This window comes from Trifolium pratense, linkage group LG1, assembly GCF_020283565.1.
Source record: "Trifolium pratense cultivar HEN17-A07 linkage group LG1, ARS_RC_1.1, whole genome shotgun sequence".
NCBI lineage: Eukaryota > Viridiplantae > Streptophyta > Magnoliopsida > Fabales > Fabaceae > Trifolium > Trifolium pratense.
This window is the reverse complement of record NC_060059.1, coordinates 3,636,296-3,654,473: the sequence shown is the minus strand read 5'-3', so window position 1 is coordinate 3,654,473 and position 18,178 is coordinate 3,636,296. Positions and strand designations below refer to the sequence as shown.

General features: G+C 31.7%; 1 protein-coding gene across 1 annotated transcript; it reads right to left on the bottom strand.

Moving 5' to 3' along the window:
- Positions 1–290: 290 nt before the first annotated feature.
- LOC123902782 (UDP-glycosyltransferase 84B1-like) lies at positions 291–2,133 on the bottom strand. Its single transcript, XM_045952574.1, has one exon. The coding sequence runs from the start codon at positions 1,912–1,914 to the stop codon at positions 469–471; it is 1,446 nt and encodes a 481-aa protein (XP_045808530.1). The 5' UTR covers positions 1,915–2,133; the 3' UTR covers positions 291–468.
- Positions 2,134–18,178: the final 16,045 nt, after the last annotated feature.

Sequence of the window (18,178 nt, the reverse complement as noted above, 5' to 3'; positions counted from 1 at the left end):
TCAGAAAACAGCTAAAAATGAGAAGCTACTAAGAGTAACTTATAAATAATAGATTTTTTTAGAGGAGAGAGAAAAGAAATGTTAAAAGAAGAAAGTTATTTGTAATTAAAAAAATCACTTTTATAAGTTGTATTCAAACAAACTAAAAATTATTTTATTTAAAAAAAGTGATTTTTTATTATAATAAACAAACACAAAGTAATTCAACTTTTCTAAAAATATCTAAAAACTAATCTCTAAATTATTTTACATTAAAATCACTATTTTTTTAATCTATAACAAACAGACCATATATTTAAGACCGGAGGAAGTTGGTATCACTAAGAAAATAAAATAAATTTTCCATCACAAAAAAGAAAGTTTTAAAAATTTCAATAACAAAATGACAAAAAGTATGACTAGAAATGACCAATTATTTGGTGGCAACAAATGATCTCATCCCAATTATCTGCAAATGATCTCATCTCATCAATTATCATCCACTACACTAGCAAGAATTTCATCAACAAATTCTTGAATATTCCGATCAGAAGAGCCACCATCAGCCACCGCTTCCCTCGCCGCAACTTTAAGTTCCACTGCATTTTTCTTAAACACATCAAATCTTTCTCCAACAATCTCACCAATAGCTCTTTCAACTTCTTCACTCTTAACAAAACCATCACTGTCCTGTTTCAACCGAATCCCCATACCGAAAATATCAGAAACAAGTTTTGCATTTGTTGGTTGATCAGTCCATTGTGGATATGCAATCATAGGTACTCCTGCTGTTATTGCTTCCAACATTGAATTCCAACCACAATGTGTTAAGAAACATGCTATTGCAGGATGAACCAAAACCTGTGTTTGTGGACACCAAGACACAACCATTCCTTTTTCTTTTGTTTCTACTAAGAATTTCTCAGGAAGTGTAACTGGAGCTTCTCCTTCTTTACTCTTCATCACCCAAAGAAAATATCTTTTACTATTCTTCAATGCTTCTGCTATGCTCTGCATTTGTTTTTCTGATAAAAAAATGAGACTTCCAAATGAGATATATATAACTGATGATGGTGGTTTTTGGTTAAGCCATTCAATGCATGAATCTTGTGATTTCCACATTTCAATTCCAACATCTTGTGTTTGATCTTGACCAAGTAATGATGGTGGAACCAATGGACCAACAGTTTTGATTGGGAAAATCTCAGCCATTGAATCAATCACATCTTTTTCCAATTCATAGAAAGAATTTGCTAACACCCATTTTAGTTTCTTCATGTCTTGGAACATTTCAGCTAAGACATTTGATAATGCTCCAAAAGGATTTGATGGAAGAACAAAAGATGGTAGGTCTTGTGGTTTCAACAACGGAAGACCGGGTAATTCGACATCGATTTCGGGGTTTTCTAGGGTTGGAAATTGGTTCAATTTGTTGTAGAAACGATAGTATATAGAGTAAAGAGTACAAGGTTGAATCCAAAGACATGCACATGGGATATTGAATTCAGAAGCAACATTTGTTACCCAAGGAACAAATGGATTGTTGATAATGCAAGCTAGTTTTTTGTTAGTGTTGTTAAGGAAATTGTTTTTGATGAGATTTGTTAGACTAATGGGTCCAAATTCAGCAATGAGGTCCATGTATTCATCAGGAGATTTATTACCTTGGGTTATGTCGAAGCCGTCGGAGAAAAACAGAACATTGATTCCATTGGTGGTGTAAGAGGCGGGGACGGCGTTGTCGGCGGTGGTTGAAGTGGTGGTTGATTTAAAGACACGGTGGTAGACTAATTCAGTGGTGGCAAGTGTGACATTAAAGCCTTTGGTTAATAGTGATTTGCCTAATCTAAGTAATGGGTTTATGTGACCTTGGGCTGAAAAAGCTACTAATAGAACATGAATTTCTGGTTTGATTGTTTTGTTCTCTAAAGACATGGTTTGTTTGAAGAATTTAGGGGAGTGAATTTGGATGAGATTAATGTTTGATTTATGTGTGGTTGTGTTTTTTGTTATATAAATAAAGTATGAACCAGGTGGAATATGCTTTTGAGACTGCACTTACAGACAGATTTTGTCTCTGTCTAGTGACTAGTGCGTTCGCATGTGATTACGCAAGGTTGATTTTGGACAGTAGTAATGAATTTGTTCATACTTTAATTGCGCTAATTATTAAAATTGAATACAAATTAAATACATTGATACTTGTTTTTTTAACTAATTAATTAGATTTGAGATTTGGTAAGCATTCAATATTATATTGTATTTTACTAATCAGTAACGATAGAGTGATCTAAATTCCTTCAAAAGAATAAATAATTGATTGATATGGGGTTTAACAATTAAGTCAAGTGATAAGAGTCCTAGTCGTTTTAAGTATATGTTTAGAAGTTGATTTTTAACTTATACATATAACTAAAGGTTTGAATTTTTAAATGGTAATTTATTCGATTATATTATACCTTTTTTTGTCAAGCACCATAGTAATCAAAATTTCAAATAAAGGGGAATTCAGGTTTAAAATACGACTCCTGGACAACATTATATTCTAATAATAAATAACATTATATTCTAATAATAAATAGTATTAAATGAGTAGATGTTAAATTAATTACTTGATTACATTAGTTATTTTTTGACAAAAAATTACTAGTATACTATTAGTTATTTAAATCTTTATATATTATGTCCGTGTGAGTTTAGTCCCGTCAATAAAATTTTACATTTTATATACAGAAGTTAGGATTTGGATTCGAGATAATCCACTTATTCACTTTAAGCATAAAATTCTAACCATTAAATTATATTAGAAAGTTTATTTTTTATACCATCCGAATTATGATGCACATTTTTTCATGCGATGGACATTTTTTATTTACTTACAAACTTTCATGTGTGGTGCACTTGTGATAAGAGAAAATAGAATATTTACCGACAGTGTAAATTTATTTTACATGGTCATCTAATAATAACTGTGTATTCCGTCAAATCATCTCATAACATCAACTTTAATAGTAAGATATGGAGAATAATATATTCAAAAATAATAATAGTATGACATGGAAAAATAAAAGATTTTTATTGAACGTCGGTGTAAAGTATTTACACCGACATAAAATATCCATTAAACTCAATTTTTAATGAATTTTCTTATTTTTTGTCAAAAAAAACAAGAAAGAATTTTCTTAGAAGAAATCTCTAGGGTGAAAAGTAACTTTTTTTTTCAACTTAATACCGCATGTAATATGTTAAAACATTGCCCAGTCTTAAATTACAAGTATACAGAAGTGTATATAATTTAGTAGGAGAATAAATGTTCATTTACATATGAATATGAGTGATAGAACTAAGTGTGAATTGTATGTAAAATATATGGAAAGTAGTAATTGTATTAATGGAAGTACGAATGGAAAATTAATGTAAGCAACAAGCAAAGATAACGGTAGAATTGATAAGAATTATCAATTTCCCCAATGCAAATTCTAACAGAAAGATAAGATGTCATTTCTCTCTCTTCCTAGCCAACTAAGTAGTGCAAGCAACTCATGCATCCCATGCACATTTCCAATCCACGTCATCCTTTATTATTCTTCTTGAAATGCTTCCTTTCATACACTCTCCACATTTTGGGCTTAGGACCAAAGTCAAGGCCCACTTGATCCACCCTTCCATCAATGACCATATGAATATAATCAAGGTTTGTAGAAACATTTCTGTAAAACACGTCACACTAGGTTTGATTTAGTGGTAAGAGATGTGAAATATTTAAGTAACATGTATGAGGTCCTAGGTTCGATTTTCATTAGCAACATTATAAACGAGAAAAAGAAACACTTCTATAAAACAAAATAAAAACGTGTTGTACAAACAATAATGCTACTTAGAAATTTCATTAATAAGAAGGGCTTAGGAGGCGAGGAAGATCCCACCATACATCATCACATTTGAAAGAGAGACAAAAGTCACAAAACACATTCATTTATAAAAATAAAAATAAAAGATACATGAAGAAAATGAAGAGTATATCAATCCACTAGCACGAAATATTTATTTAAAATTTCATAAAAACAAGAACAAATATATTTTTTTTGGGTCTAATTGTTGATTTGAGACGTTAATGTCCTGGTCCATCAGGGCTAGGACCAGAATTGTCAATTTCTAGTTTCCTAATGTTATGATGATTCTGTTTATGACCTTCCATCACAACCATATTGTGAGGTGACTTGAGAAAGATACTCTTTAGTTCCAAATTTTTCAATGGCCTAGACATCCCATGTTGGATGCAAAGGCAAGACAAAGAGAGAAAAATAATGAAGAAGCTAAAGTATTGGTTTTTTCCAACCATGATTTGTGGTAGTAGCTTCAAGAAAATTGCAATATTGAGAGGTTTTGAGGTATATAGTATGATATTTTTTTCTATTATTGAGTGAGAATAAAGTAGCATGTACAATGCTATATTTATAGTGCTATTTGGAGAGTGTGATAAATTTGACTTGGCCATGGAGGAATAAGTTGTATGTTGAATATTGAAAAGTGATAACACAACCTCACCAATTCATGCACAAACTAGGAGTCCACTTTTAGCCAAGGGAAATCAATTTAGCTAGCTAGTTACCTCCATCTCAATGTAAAATTATTTTACATCACAACCCATCAATGGTTGACTTAAAGTTTGGGTGGAGAGTGACTCCTAAGTTGTTATTCATGCTTGCAATAATCATGATATCGTGCCTTGAGACCTTCGTAATAGAAGGAGGATTTTTCTTTCTCGCAATATTCGAGTGGTTTTTTTTCTCATGGCTTCCGAGAGGGTAATTGATGCGCTGACAAGTTAGCGAACTATGTGCATCTGATCATGAGTTTTTTTTTTTTCTTGGGATACTTTGCCTTCTTTTTTCATGGAGGGTTTTTCTCGTGATAGATTTGGTTTACATAATCTTAGAATTTCATAACTTTGTAGCTCTTAAGCACTTGAGCATAGGATTTGGCTTACAAGAGTGTCAGTATATGTCATTATGCTATAACTTAAAATAACGTCGGCACAATTAAAATAACGTCGGCACAATTAAAAAATGATATAACTGCCTTTTATTTAAAAACAGTTAAACAGATTTCGAGAGAACCCGAGTTCGATTTCTGGGTGGAACAATTTCTTGGTCATGCTTTACTTACCTCGCGGCCGAACTCAAGACTACTAGGACCCCTTTCCCTTAGAAACTAGAGGATTATAAACCAAAAATAAATAAATAAATAAATAAAAACAGTCAAACATGATGCGGCAGATTAAAAAATTGTGATTGGATGATATCAATGTAAAATAGTCATATTTATTCATAAACTACCCCTTTATAATTTGAAAGTATTTGCACATCGACCAATAAGAACAACACATATATGCATGTGAAATAAAAGTTAGTTACAAGTTAATTGTGGATACCACGTGTAAATATACTTACGTGGCATGTTCTTATTAGGTTGATGGGTACATACTCCCATATTATGAAGGGGTAGAGTAAGTCTCGCCATACTAAATACATATTTTCTAGAAAACCTATTCAAAACGGTTTATTATTTGATGCAGTTTTTACATTTTCTTTCTTTTTTTAAAAAACTTTTTTGTAACAAATAAATAAAAACTTTTGTTTAAAAAATGATTCTTTTCCACAATAAAATTGTAACAAATATAAAAGTCCTGGTAGCGCCAATTTATTTGGAATTTTGAAACAAACTCCATTAGTAAGGAGGAAAGTGACATTCATATTAGAAGTACTTGCTTGAAAAATAGAAATTGTTCAAGTGCAAAGTTAAGTGATATGAATTAGTGTACGCACTAGTCCACATTCATCTTAGGCATTGCTCAGGAAGGAGACTATAATGCACTCTCAACCATATTTACACTGTATACCTTTTCCAGTACCATGCATGAGCTTATATATAAGTCATTTTTCCTTTTTTCATACGACAAGCCACCGCTTTGGTCAACAAACCAAATGATACATACATGCATTAATTACTGTAGACAGCAGGTCTTTTTATTTTTTTGCTTTAATTTTCAATTTTGGGAATTTTTTCTTTGTCTTAATCCCGAGGTACTTAGAGAAGTGATCTTAATAATTTGAAGTTAGAGGTGACTAGGTGAGTAATTTCCGATAAGTATTGTTTGTTGTATATTTTGATAATATAATTTATTTTAAAGAAGTAATATTATTTATTATTAATTGTGATAAACATGTTTTAATACTTGGTCAATATGCACGTTACTTTACGTAGCTTTCATTCCTAATTACTAGCCTTTATGGTTAGTAATGTGGAGATTAATTTGGGTGACTCGATGAACACATATATGTGTCAAACAGAATAATCATGTGCACATCTTTTACAACAAGAGACATGACTTTGAACAGAAAAATATTTCCCTCACATATAAATTGAGTGTTATCTTCCTGGATTATATCACCGGTATCTATTAATTCTTGTCAGTTCTGTTACCTCCTCATGGAGAAGGACCTGTTGAATCCTGGAGGATTTGCGCTTATGAGGCGGATAAATCCTTAAGGACAGTGCGATCAGCACGCCTCAGGTATTGTATCACAGTTCACTATTTTGCAGGTTTATGATTATGTGGTTGTTTACTATGCGAATGACATCAAACTACTACACCCACAAGAGATAAGTTCCTATGAACTCTATTTTAATTTATTCTCTATAATATTTGTTGAATTACTTAAATTAATATATGGTTGAATATTGTGAATAGGTCAAATTTTTTACAACAATCTTAAGGATTTATCCTATTTTTGTGACCTAATTCTCTCTTTGATAAAAGACTAAGAAATTAAGTGGTGGTAATTTGCATTTGGCTCAACTTCGATGGCGCATCATAGCATCAGGGGGTTATGGAGAATCTGTATGGACGCATAAAATTTGAAGGAAACAATCGTCTTATAATTAAAGCTCTAAAGTTGCAAGTATCAGGTTACAAATTCCTATTGTTTAGGCTGCAAATTTATATTGATTTATTAGCTTGTTTATTTTGTGGCCTTGAAAAGTGAAGTTTCCCTTAACTGGTTTGAGCATGAAAAGTGAGGTATGTTTACTACTACAAGCTTCATAGATTTGTAATGTGATATATATATCTCTGACTCTAAATTGTTATTTCTAAACTCGGTGGTTAACATTTTGTTGGGTTAATTAAACATTCAATATTTATATTGTTCACTAATGTTATTCAATTGAAGGGATGTAGTGATATTTGTTGCCATTGAAGCATAAAAACTTGTAGAGTTGAAAGCAAATTGAGGAGATGTCTTATTGACAAATTTCATGACATTGAGGTATTCGTAGAGATACTCATATGCTATGTAATAGAAAAATTGTCGCTTAGAAATATTCTAAGTAGACCTGAACATGATTGTGTTTCATGAGATATTTTTGAGATACCAGTAATTATATAATATGGTATATTGTGGAGTATCCATTGTATTGAAATAATACGATGATGATGTTTAATAAATTGTGGATTATCCATTGTATTAAAATAATACAATGATGTTTAATAAAATCGTTGATTATCCATTGTATTAAAATAATACAATGATGTTTCGTAAAATTTGTTAATGAGAAAATATATCTCAATATGTGAAATTATAAATTGTCCTTATTGAGGGGGCACCGTCACTTGAAATAATTCAAGTAGACCTGAATAAAAATCCACCTATGTTACCAAATGTGGGGGTGGTGTCGCTTGATAGTCTTTCAAGTAGATCTGATGAATTATATTATGAATGTCGATTTGACAATATGTGTTATATTATTTATAGTGGATGAGCCATTGTATTAAAATATTACAATGATGTTAATCAGATATAAGTCGATGAAAATAAAATCGATAAGTGAATTTATTGTGAGAAACAAGTTTATTGTTATAGACTTGAATAAATATTATATGAGATTAATTGACTTCGAGACGTCTTAGTTAATATTACTTGATGGAAGAAAATTATCTCTTCATCATTTGTGTATAAAGTAGCTACTAAAACAAGCCCCTGGGAAGAAATAATTTTGTGATGCATCGAGGGGAATTGGACTTAAGCCATTTGAAATCAACAAGTGATAGGAACCCAACCTTTGTGATTGGAGATCCCATGAATAAGGTTCATATGGGTAAGAACAAGTTACTTGTTAGATCTGCTAGCACACAAAAATTAGTTAATTAATTTTTGTCTTAGTCTTTTTTCTATGATGTGAGTGAGAAAGTGCTAGATACTGCATTATTGAGAGGGTAAGCAATAAAGCTTCTAATGATTTTCATATTCCTTATGGGTGGTGTATGATTTGCAGCATACACTTGATGAAATCACCTATATGAGTGTCAAGTGGGGCCGCTTGTATGAGATATTGGCGAAATCTCTAGAGCACTCATGAAAGAATCCAGGCACGCGCACGGCCTATTCGCGCAACACAGCGGCAACGGCAAGAAACGTGGGGTGTAATGCGATTGGTAGACCGCTAACATACGCTAAGTTTCATTGGTTCATATAGCTTGCTACACCAATGTTACTGTGTGTTAAGTACTATCAGTCTAGGGCTGGTTCATATAGCTTGCTACACCAGTTTGATGCATTACATCAATGATGTTAATCCAGGAAATGATTTTTTGAGTATTTTTTAAACTTTAAAATAAATTGTGGGGGATTGTTGTATATTTTGATAATATAATTTATTTTAAAGAAGTAATATTATTTATTATTAATTGTGATAAACATGTTTTAATACTTGGTCAATATGCACGTTACTTTACGTAGCTTTCATTCCTAATTACTAGCCTTTATGGTTAGTAATGTGGAGATTAATTTGGGTGACTCGATGAACACATATATGTGTCAAACAGAATAATCATGTGCACATCTTTTACAACAAGAGACATGACTTTGAACAGAAAAATATTTCCCTCACATATAAATTGAGTGTTATCTTCCTAGATTATATCACCGGTATCTATTAATTCTTGTCAGTTCTGTTACCTCCTCATGGAGAAGGACCTGTTGAATCCTGGAGGATTTGCGCTTATGAGGCGGATAAATCCTTAAGGACAGTGCGATCAGCACGCCTCAGGTATTGTATCACAGTTCACTATTTTGCAGGTTTATGATTATGTGGTTGTTTACTATGCGAATGACATCAAACTACTACACCCACAAGAGATAAGTTCCTATGAACTCTATTTTAATTTATTCTCTATAATATTTGTTGAATTACTTAAATTAATATATGGTTGAATATTGTGAATAGGTCAAATTTTTTACAACATTGTTAAAAGGAAAATTGTGTAATTTTTAAACACACGAAAAGTGTGTTGTGATGCACCTGCGGAAACTACTACAATCATACCATGTACAGTATTATGTAATTTGGTCATTAATTTAAAATCACATACGTACATAGCCAAAAAGTGCAGTGGTGATTGAAAATTATGATTCATAAGAGTAGTATAATAGAATACTAATAAAAAGGAATATACTAATTTAGATTCATTTCCACTTTCCGAGTTTGAAAATTAGCACACCACTAAGGCAGTGATTTGTCACTGGTCCATTGCATATACCACACTTTACGTAGTCAATGGTGTTACTTGCATGAACTAAATGAATGTAACTTTTTTATGGCCGGCCACTCGTGCATGATGGGGATTGTCCCTGTCTGTCTTGCGTATACACTCTTCATTGCAGTTGATGCTGCAATGACATACGCGTCTTGATAACATTTGTCAGGAAGATTTTTGATAGAGAGAGTTGGTTGAATTATCGACTCTCTATGAGTCATGAGAAGAATCTGGAATATCATACACATTTGGCCAAGAACAATCACACAAATGAGTTAGACATCACATATTAACTCAAAACTTTAATGACATTAGATTTATGAATCATCACACTTACATATTATTCAATCTTTCACTTTTATAATGTCGTATTTCCAACTTCACATTTGTGCGCAACATATCCTACAGTACGTCTATATTAAACTCTTGAATGCACGTGTATAGAAACTAGAAATAATACCATTACTGAAGAATTTAACTTCTTTAAGGAATCCATAAACCTTAACATCCAAATTCAACCACTATCTCATGCCTTGAACTAAGTATATTTGAATTGTTAGGTTCAAAGCCATCTCATGATTTTATTCATTTATTGAAAAAACTTACTAAACTTGGCACTTTAAAAGTCAAAGTATATCTCTTGATGTATGATTGAGTTCCTTATATTGGAAATTTCTGGTAGAAATTTCAATCTCAGCTTTAGGCTGCATGAGATATTTGAAATTAATCTGAATTCGGCTCAAATATGTCATTTATATATATCATACTACTTTATTAATTAGTAACATCATTTTCACATGTACTATCAATTTTCAAATCAAAAGAACCTGCCTTGTGTGTTTCCTTAGCAAAGGTATGAGTTGAGTTACATTTGGCAATGTCACATTATATGGTTTTACAATTTACCTATAAATAGGACCTCTATGATGTTGGACACAATATTAAGGATTCTGGTCCGAGTCCGGGTGAAGGGCACTAATGATGATATTGACAAATAATTAATATTATTAGTCCATATAAAATTAATTATACGTATAAGCTAATCTATCGAGCCTTGTAAGACTCAAATGAGAGTTTTAATACTCGATGTCAGATATACAATAGTTCTACTTAGTAGTGATATAATAATATCACTGAATTTATTACTTATTAAAGATCATAGTGAAAAAGAATACACATTGTAATATGAATTTGATTTGATCCAAGCAGTTAATTTGTTACCCTTAGTAGATTATATTATTTCTTGTTAATGATATAGCAAACATATTTCTTGTAATTATGCTGATTTGTTTCTCTTGTGAAGCAAATTTCATGACATTATTTTCATGACGCACATATTATGGGTAGGTACCAAGTACCAACGACCCAACAGTGATGGCTGGGCTTATATAGGTAAGGATAGATTCATAAATTTTGATTAGTGATGACAAAATTATGCCATGAATATTTATATGAATTTTTTTAATAAGCCAAAAAATATATAATGAAAAGCATAAGACGTGCCTAAAAGAGTCACATTGCATTACATGAATGTTAAAAGGGACAAAAACTCCACAGCACATAAACCATCACATGCTACAAAAAGCACCGTCACATAAATAATATATGAAAATATATCAAATTTATAAGTAATAAAATAATGACAAAATTATCATTAAAAAAAGTTTTGAGTACGAAAACTATTTTTAGAAAGTCTTTAAATAGTCCTCAATTGGTAGTGGAAAAGATAGCTTTGAATAATTAAATTTAGGGACCGGAGAATTATGTAGCAGTAGTAGTATCATTGAGTGCAAACTTATGATCTTCATTATATATATTTTATGGGTTATGCTAACTGGTGCCTCCGGGGCATTGGTTAAGGAAACCAAAAAAGGAAATTTTTAAATTGAAAATTATACTTTTTAGACTTTCGAGGCGTTGACTGCACAAAGTTCAATGTCATATTACTATATTTGTTTCCTTAAACAGTGCCCGGGGGCACTGTTTAGGATTTTCCATATTTTATATCTTCTCTTTCAATCCTATTATCTCATTCAATTGAAAGTATTAGAAAGATACTCAAAATATTATTCTTTTCTCAAATTAGTTGATCAATATTCTTTATTCTAATTAGAATCATCATTCTCTTGTTCCTAACAAATTATAGATAGAGTAAGATTTTTCATAAAGTGTTAAAAAGTTTATGATTGGGATGTTGAATGTGGCATATTGCCTACTATATACTATTTTGCAATAGTGTAAAGGTGAGTAGTAAAAAATTTAAAGACAATGTTATTTTCAGGCTGAAAATTCTTAGTACCGAATACCAATAGTAGTAACAATAAAGGAATATACTAATTTGGATTGATTTCCACTTTCCAAGTTAGAACACCACTAAAATCAGTGATCTATCACGAGTTCATTGCATACAACACACCTAGACATACTATGAAGTCAATGGGGTTACTTGCATTGCACTGCATTGCATGAACTAAATCAATTTCACTCTTTTCCAGCCACTCTAATTTTCTCTCTCCTAGTTATAAAACTCTTGAATACACACACGTGTGTAGAAGCTAGCTAGAAATAATGATATAGATACAGTACAACATAATTGAAGAATTTAATTTCTTTAAGGAATCCATAAACCTTAACATCCAAACTTAATTCAATTGGTCAGCTTAATAATCACTAGCTTAGGACCCTGAGCTAGGCATTTCAATTGTTAGGTTCAAAGCCATCTCAAGACTTTTATTCCTAAGCTTGATACTTCTAAGGTCAAAATTAAGATACTCCCTCTAGTCTTATATATAAGTAAATATTTTTTTTTTCAAGTTCATTGAATAACTGATGTATCTGGTAAATCAGATACAATCTTTATGTATATATGAGACCAGAGGAAGTATTTTTTACATTGGAAATTTCATGAATCTCAGCTATAGACTGCGTGAGATATTAAAAATTAATCTGAATTCTGCTCAAATATGTCATTTTAAGTCATACTTTATTAGTAACATCATTTTCACAAGCATTAATTTTCAAATCAAAGAACCTGCCTTGTGTGTTTCCTTAGCAAAGGTATGAGTTGAGTTACATGTGGCAATGCCACATGGTTTCAGAATTTACCTATATAAATAAGACCTCTATGATGCCACTTCATCATCAACACAAACAAACACAAATCAAAACCAAGATACCCTTCTAAGTGTGATCACTAATAATTGATTTTAATTCAATATGGATACAAGACTCAGATCCTCTGTCTCATTCCTCACACTTATTCTTCTTGTTTCCTTGTTTGTAACAGAAGCTAGGCCATTGCTTAGTCCATTAGAAGGCAAAGAAGGTGTAATTGGAGTATTCAGGACATTGAAAGATGCTGGTCCATCCCCTGGAGTAGGACATAGCCTTAAAAAACTTCAAAATCTTGAAGGGATGAAGGATTCTGGTCCAAGTTCTGGTGGTGTTGGGCACAAGTACAAAACCAACAACAACCATTTATGAAGTTCTTATCCTTTTTTGCTTTTACTTGCATCACACTCATAATTAATACTTAAGAAGTACTATTATTGTTATGACTCATGAAAAGTAATTAATTAATATTAGTCCATGTGAAATTAGATATATATATACAGTATTTGTTAGCTACAACTAATCAGTGATATAATAATATCACTAAACTTGTTACTAATTGAAGATCATAGTGAAAAGAATGCACATTGTAATATGGCTTTTATCACTACAAAAATGTACTTTTTTATCTGTGATGGCTGGGCTAAGTTAGTTAAGCACTGTTCAACTTGTGATTTGCTTACACTATAAATATTTCTTAAAATTAAATTTTTAACAATATAACTTAATGGTGAGGTTTGTCATGAATAATAATTTATGTTAAACGTAAAAATAATAAATTAAATTAAGAAAAAAGAAAGTCAAGTAATAGTATTTTATAGCACACCTGCAATATATTAAACCTGCAACCCATATATATAGGAGTTTTAGCTGCTTGCCTTTATCTTTGTTGTAAACTCCTTTTGAGTTTTTGCTTCTGCAGGTTTTTCTCCTGCTTTTTTTCTCCTGCTTTTTTTCTCCTAATGTATATCTTATACTCAAGGGGTTTTAATAATATGCTGTTTCTAAAAAAAAAAAGTTATATAAAGTTCATATTTAAAAGAGAGTTTTAATTTGACCAGATAAAACTAAAAGCCCAAGATAAATTAATTTGACCAGATAAGTTATATAAAGTTCATATTTAAAAGAGAGCCTTAACCTACATTAAGCTTTTTATTTTGTTTTTATCATATTTAAGTTTTTACCGTTGTTTAACTGTGACAAATCTCGGGCAAAACAAATGTTGGGTACACAAGCATAAGATGAGTTCTCCATACACAAAAGTTAGAAATTGGATCGCTAGTTAGTTGGTTAAGGCTCAAATTTTTGATCACCTTATTAGTACAGGTGTTGTTAAATAAGTATTTAAAGATGTTATGTACAAATCCTACTTATTTCAATCTAGAACTCATTTTCACAACATTGACGGAGAACTGGTAGAAGATGCTCTTCGGACGATGGTGTTTGGCGAGAATCCGCGTCTTGAGCCATAATAATAGGAGTGTATATGCAAACACTTTGATGTTCAAGTTAGTGTGCACTTAAGGTGGGGGGCTATGTTTAGAATGAGGCATACCTTGAGAGGTGGTAATGTAAAGCCTATACAACCTAAAAGATGTGGTATTGAACTTGGGTCAATCTCAAGTCTAGTCTAGAATAGTTGTCGGCCCCAAAGCTTTTAGCTAACAGAGTCAAGGTGATGACTTGAATTCGGTATTACTGTCTTCGTTTATAATTGACGGAGTTTCTTTTTGAGTCTACCACCCTAATGAAATATACTCGAGACATAATCTTTAAAACTCTTTTAACGTCTCTTAGCTAACTAACCAAACTATGTTAGTCTATAATTTAAAATCATGTACATAGCCCAAAAAGTGTAGTAGGGAGGAATTGAAAATTAAGACATACATAGATATAGCACATACAATAAATGTGCGGTCGGTTTTAAAATTATTAAAATGTGATTATAAAGAGAGAATAATTTTTCATGAAGTATAAAAAAGTTTATGATTGTGATAGTGAATGTTGCAAGTTACCTACTATATGCTATTTTGCAATAGTGTAGTAAAAGTTTGTTTTTGAATTGACATTTTTAAAAGTAAACACATTCTTCTTGCTTATGATCAAAAGTGGCCTACTATGAGTGCACCTGGATAAATTAAAGATCTGTCACAATTTTTTCCACTATTTTCTTAAAATGCTCTTTAACATTCTGTATTAGATTTCGTGGCTCTTTTTAGTTGGAGTATAAAACCCAATATTTTGACTCTTAGAAAAGATGTAGGTACGTCAACAACATGAAGTCGCCACATATTTTGATGGGTTCGTCCCACCGTCTAAATCTATACAAAAGATCCGTTTGACAATAAGGCTAAGAAAAAGTTATGTCAGATACAATGAATTGATTCAAGTGGTAAGAGTTTCGGTCCCTTAAATATGTGGTCAGAAGTTCGCTAATGACGGTGAAAATTTCATACAAATATCATGATAATAAAAAAAAAAACAGATTTGATGGATGCTAGGTTTTCTTTATTGCTCTCTCCTTTCGCATGAGCGTAAAACTTGCACTATGCACAAAGTTGGAATGTTAGGATTTAAAAGCAGTTTGTTAAATTTAAGGAAAACAAAATTTAAAAGTACTATTAGCAAAGAAAAAATAAATATTTAAATGCATCATATACAAAGAAATTTAAAAATTATAAAATATACTTGGTTAAAAGATTTTTAATAAACCTAAAAACACTTAAATAAGATGATAACCGATTTTTTCAATTTAAACCGAAATTCTAGATTCGAATTCGATTATATTTGTATCTTTTAATATTATTTCTGGGCTCCAAGTTACTTGGGCCGCCCTGGGGTTGAGAAACATATTTTAAGAACAAACACCAATTTAGAAGGATTTGACTTGTAGCATGCATGTACGAGTTCCCTCATCAAATCAAATCAAAGTAATAGTAATACAAAAATGTTATTCAAACATAATTATCTAACAAATTAATATACAACAATTATATATTTTTTGTTTATTTTAATATTTTTTTGCATGGTTCAAATTCCGTGCAGTGAGAAAAGAGAGAAAAGATATCGTATTTTTGTCACACAAGTTGACGCCTCATTGTAATTATTAGCACACCACTAAAATGAGTGATATGCCACGAGACCATTGCATATATACATACAGCACACCTAGACTGGTGGCTTTTTGTTATGATGTCAAATTGGGTTACTTGCATGCATCAATTAAATCAATTTAACTACAGTTTTTTCTTGCCACTCGTGGATGGATGGATACCTTGGATTAGTTCTCACTGTCTTAATCTTAAGTTCTCATAATATCATTTTGATCATAGTCTCTCTGTTTAACATTTTTAATATTGACTATAGTTATATCCTATACACTAATACACGTGTATATATAGAAACTATTATTGAAGAATTGAATTTAACTTGTTTAAGAAATCCAAAAATCTTAACATCCAAACTAATTTCAATTGGCCAGATTAATAATCACTAGCATAGTAGCATTTGAAATTTGTTAGGCTCAAAACCATCTCACGACTTTAACTCATTGAAAAAGTTACCTAACTAAATCTAACACCTCCAAGGTCAAAATTTAGATATCTTTATATGTATGTAAACAGTAATATTGGAAATTTTCAGGTAGAAATTTCAATCTCAGCTTTAGGCTGCGTCAGATATTAGAAATTAATCTGAAGAATAATGCTACCAACACACTCTTTAACAAACACACTCCAACACACTCTCTTTTATTGCTTGAAATTCATATGGGTCCCATAAAAAAATGTGGACCCATATAATTTTTATGGGACCCATATAAATTTTAACCAATAGAAGAGAGTGTGTTAGAGTGTGTTTGTTAAAGAGTGTGTTGCTAGCACTCCTCATCAACTCATTTTAGCAAAGGTATGAGTTGAGTTACATTTGGCAATGTCACATTATATGGTTTTACAATTTACCTATAAATAGAACCTTTATGATGCCACTTCATCAATACAAATCAAAACTAAATACACCCTTTTGAGTGTGATAACTTAATAAGCCTTGATTTTAATTCAGCATAATGGATACAAAACTCAATTCCTGTGTCACATTCCTCACTCTTATTCTTCTTGTTTCCTTATTTGTATCAGAAGCTAGGCCATTGGTTAGTCCATTACAAGGCAAAGAAGGTGTAATTGGAGTGTTCAGAACATTGAAAAATTCTGGTCCATCCCCTGGAGTTGGACACAGGCTTAAAAAACTTCAAAACCTTGAAGGGATGAAGAATTCTGGTCCGTCCTCTGGTGGTGTTGGACACAAGTACAACACACATCAAGTTCTTGGAGTGATTAAGCATTCTGTTCCTAGTCCAGGTGAAGGGCACAAGTAAATAACCAACAACAAACAACCACTCATAAAGTTTTCATTTTATTTATTTTATTTGCATAAAACTATTGATATGTTGTTATCATTTTTAACTATAGTCCATATATGAAATTAATTACTATATGGAAAGACCTTGAAGTACTAAGTACTTGTTAGCTGCTGCTGCTACTATACTACTGATATAATGATATCACTAAACTTGTTACTAATTAAAGATCATGGTGAAATGAATGCACATTGTAATATGGTTTTGATTTTATCTATACAGTTAAATTTGTTACCCTTCTAGATTATTTTCTTGTAGGTGATTTTCTTTTTTGTCTTTTTATAAATTATGCTACAAAAATGAACAAACGGAAGCAAATTGTATAGAATAACAAAGTAATATGTAGGAGTTAGGAGAACAAGCTCTCCACAATGAATTTGGAAAATACCAAAATGGCTGCAAACACGTGATGCAAAGAATGAATGTTGAAAATCAGTGTTTCTTTGGCTAAAAATAGTGGTTGGCTAATAAGGTATTTTATAACTGATGTCTGATTGTTTATAGATTTTTGGATAAATATCTCCAATTCTTCAAAGAGTAAAAAAAAAATGTTGTGGTTTCTTAAAAAATTGTGGATCCGTGGAGGGGTAAAAATAGCATTCTATTTATAAATCAAGGTTTTTAATCTAACCCAATAAAATAAGAAGCCCATTCGTGCAGTCCAATACAAGTTGGGCACCGTTTTGCCAAGTGTACCTAAAATCTATGAATTTTACTTTTCGCACACCCGGCAGACACGAACGCCCCCGGTATTCCCAAAATATCCCATCGCTACTTAGGAAGCGCGTGTAGAAATTATGAAATCTAAATCACCGTGTTCGCTGCTTTGTTTCAAAACATGTGTTATGTCTTTGGGTTTCAAAATACAGCATCGTTTTGCGCCGTCCTTTGTGCCGCCGTCAACGAATAGATATCAAGTGCACACGATTCTTCTCCACGATCCGCTGGATCGTCTGCTATCAAGTTTCTAATAAGACCATCCACCATTTATATCCGCGCCTCAAACCCATGGCGCTTGGCGCAAGGAGGTGCTTTAAGAAATCTTACATCAGTTGCGAGATAGTCTGAATATGTGC

Excerpts from the sequence above, each read along its gene's own strand:
- LOC123902782 (XM_045952574.1), bottom strand. The coding sequence starts at position 1,914 with ATGTCTTTAGAGAACAAAACAATCAAACCAGAAATTCATGTTCTATTA.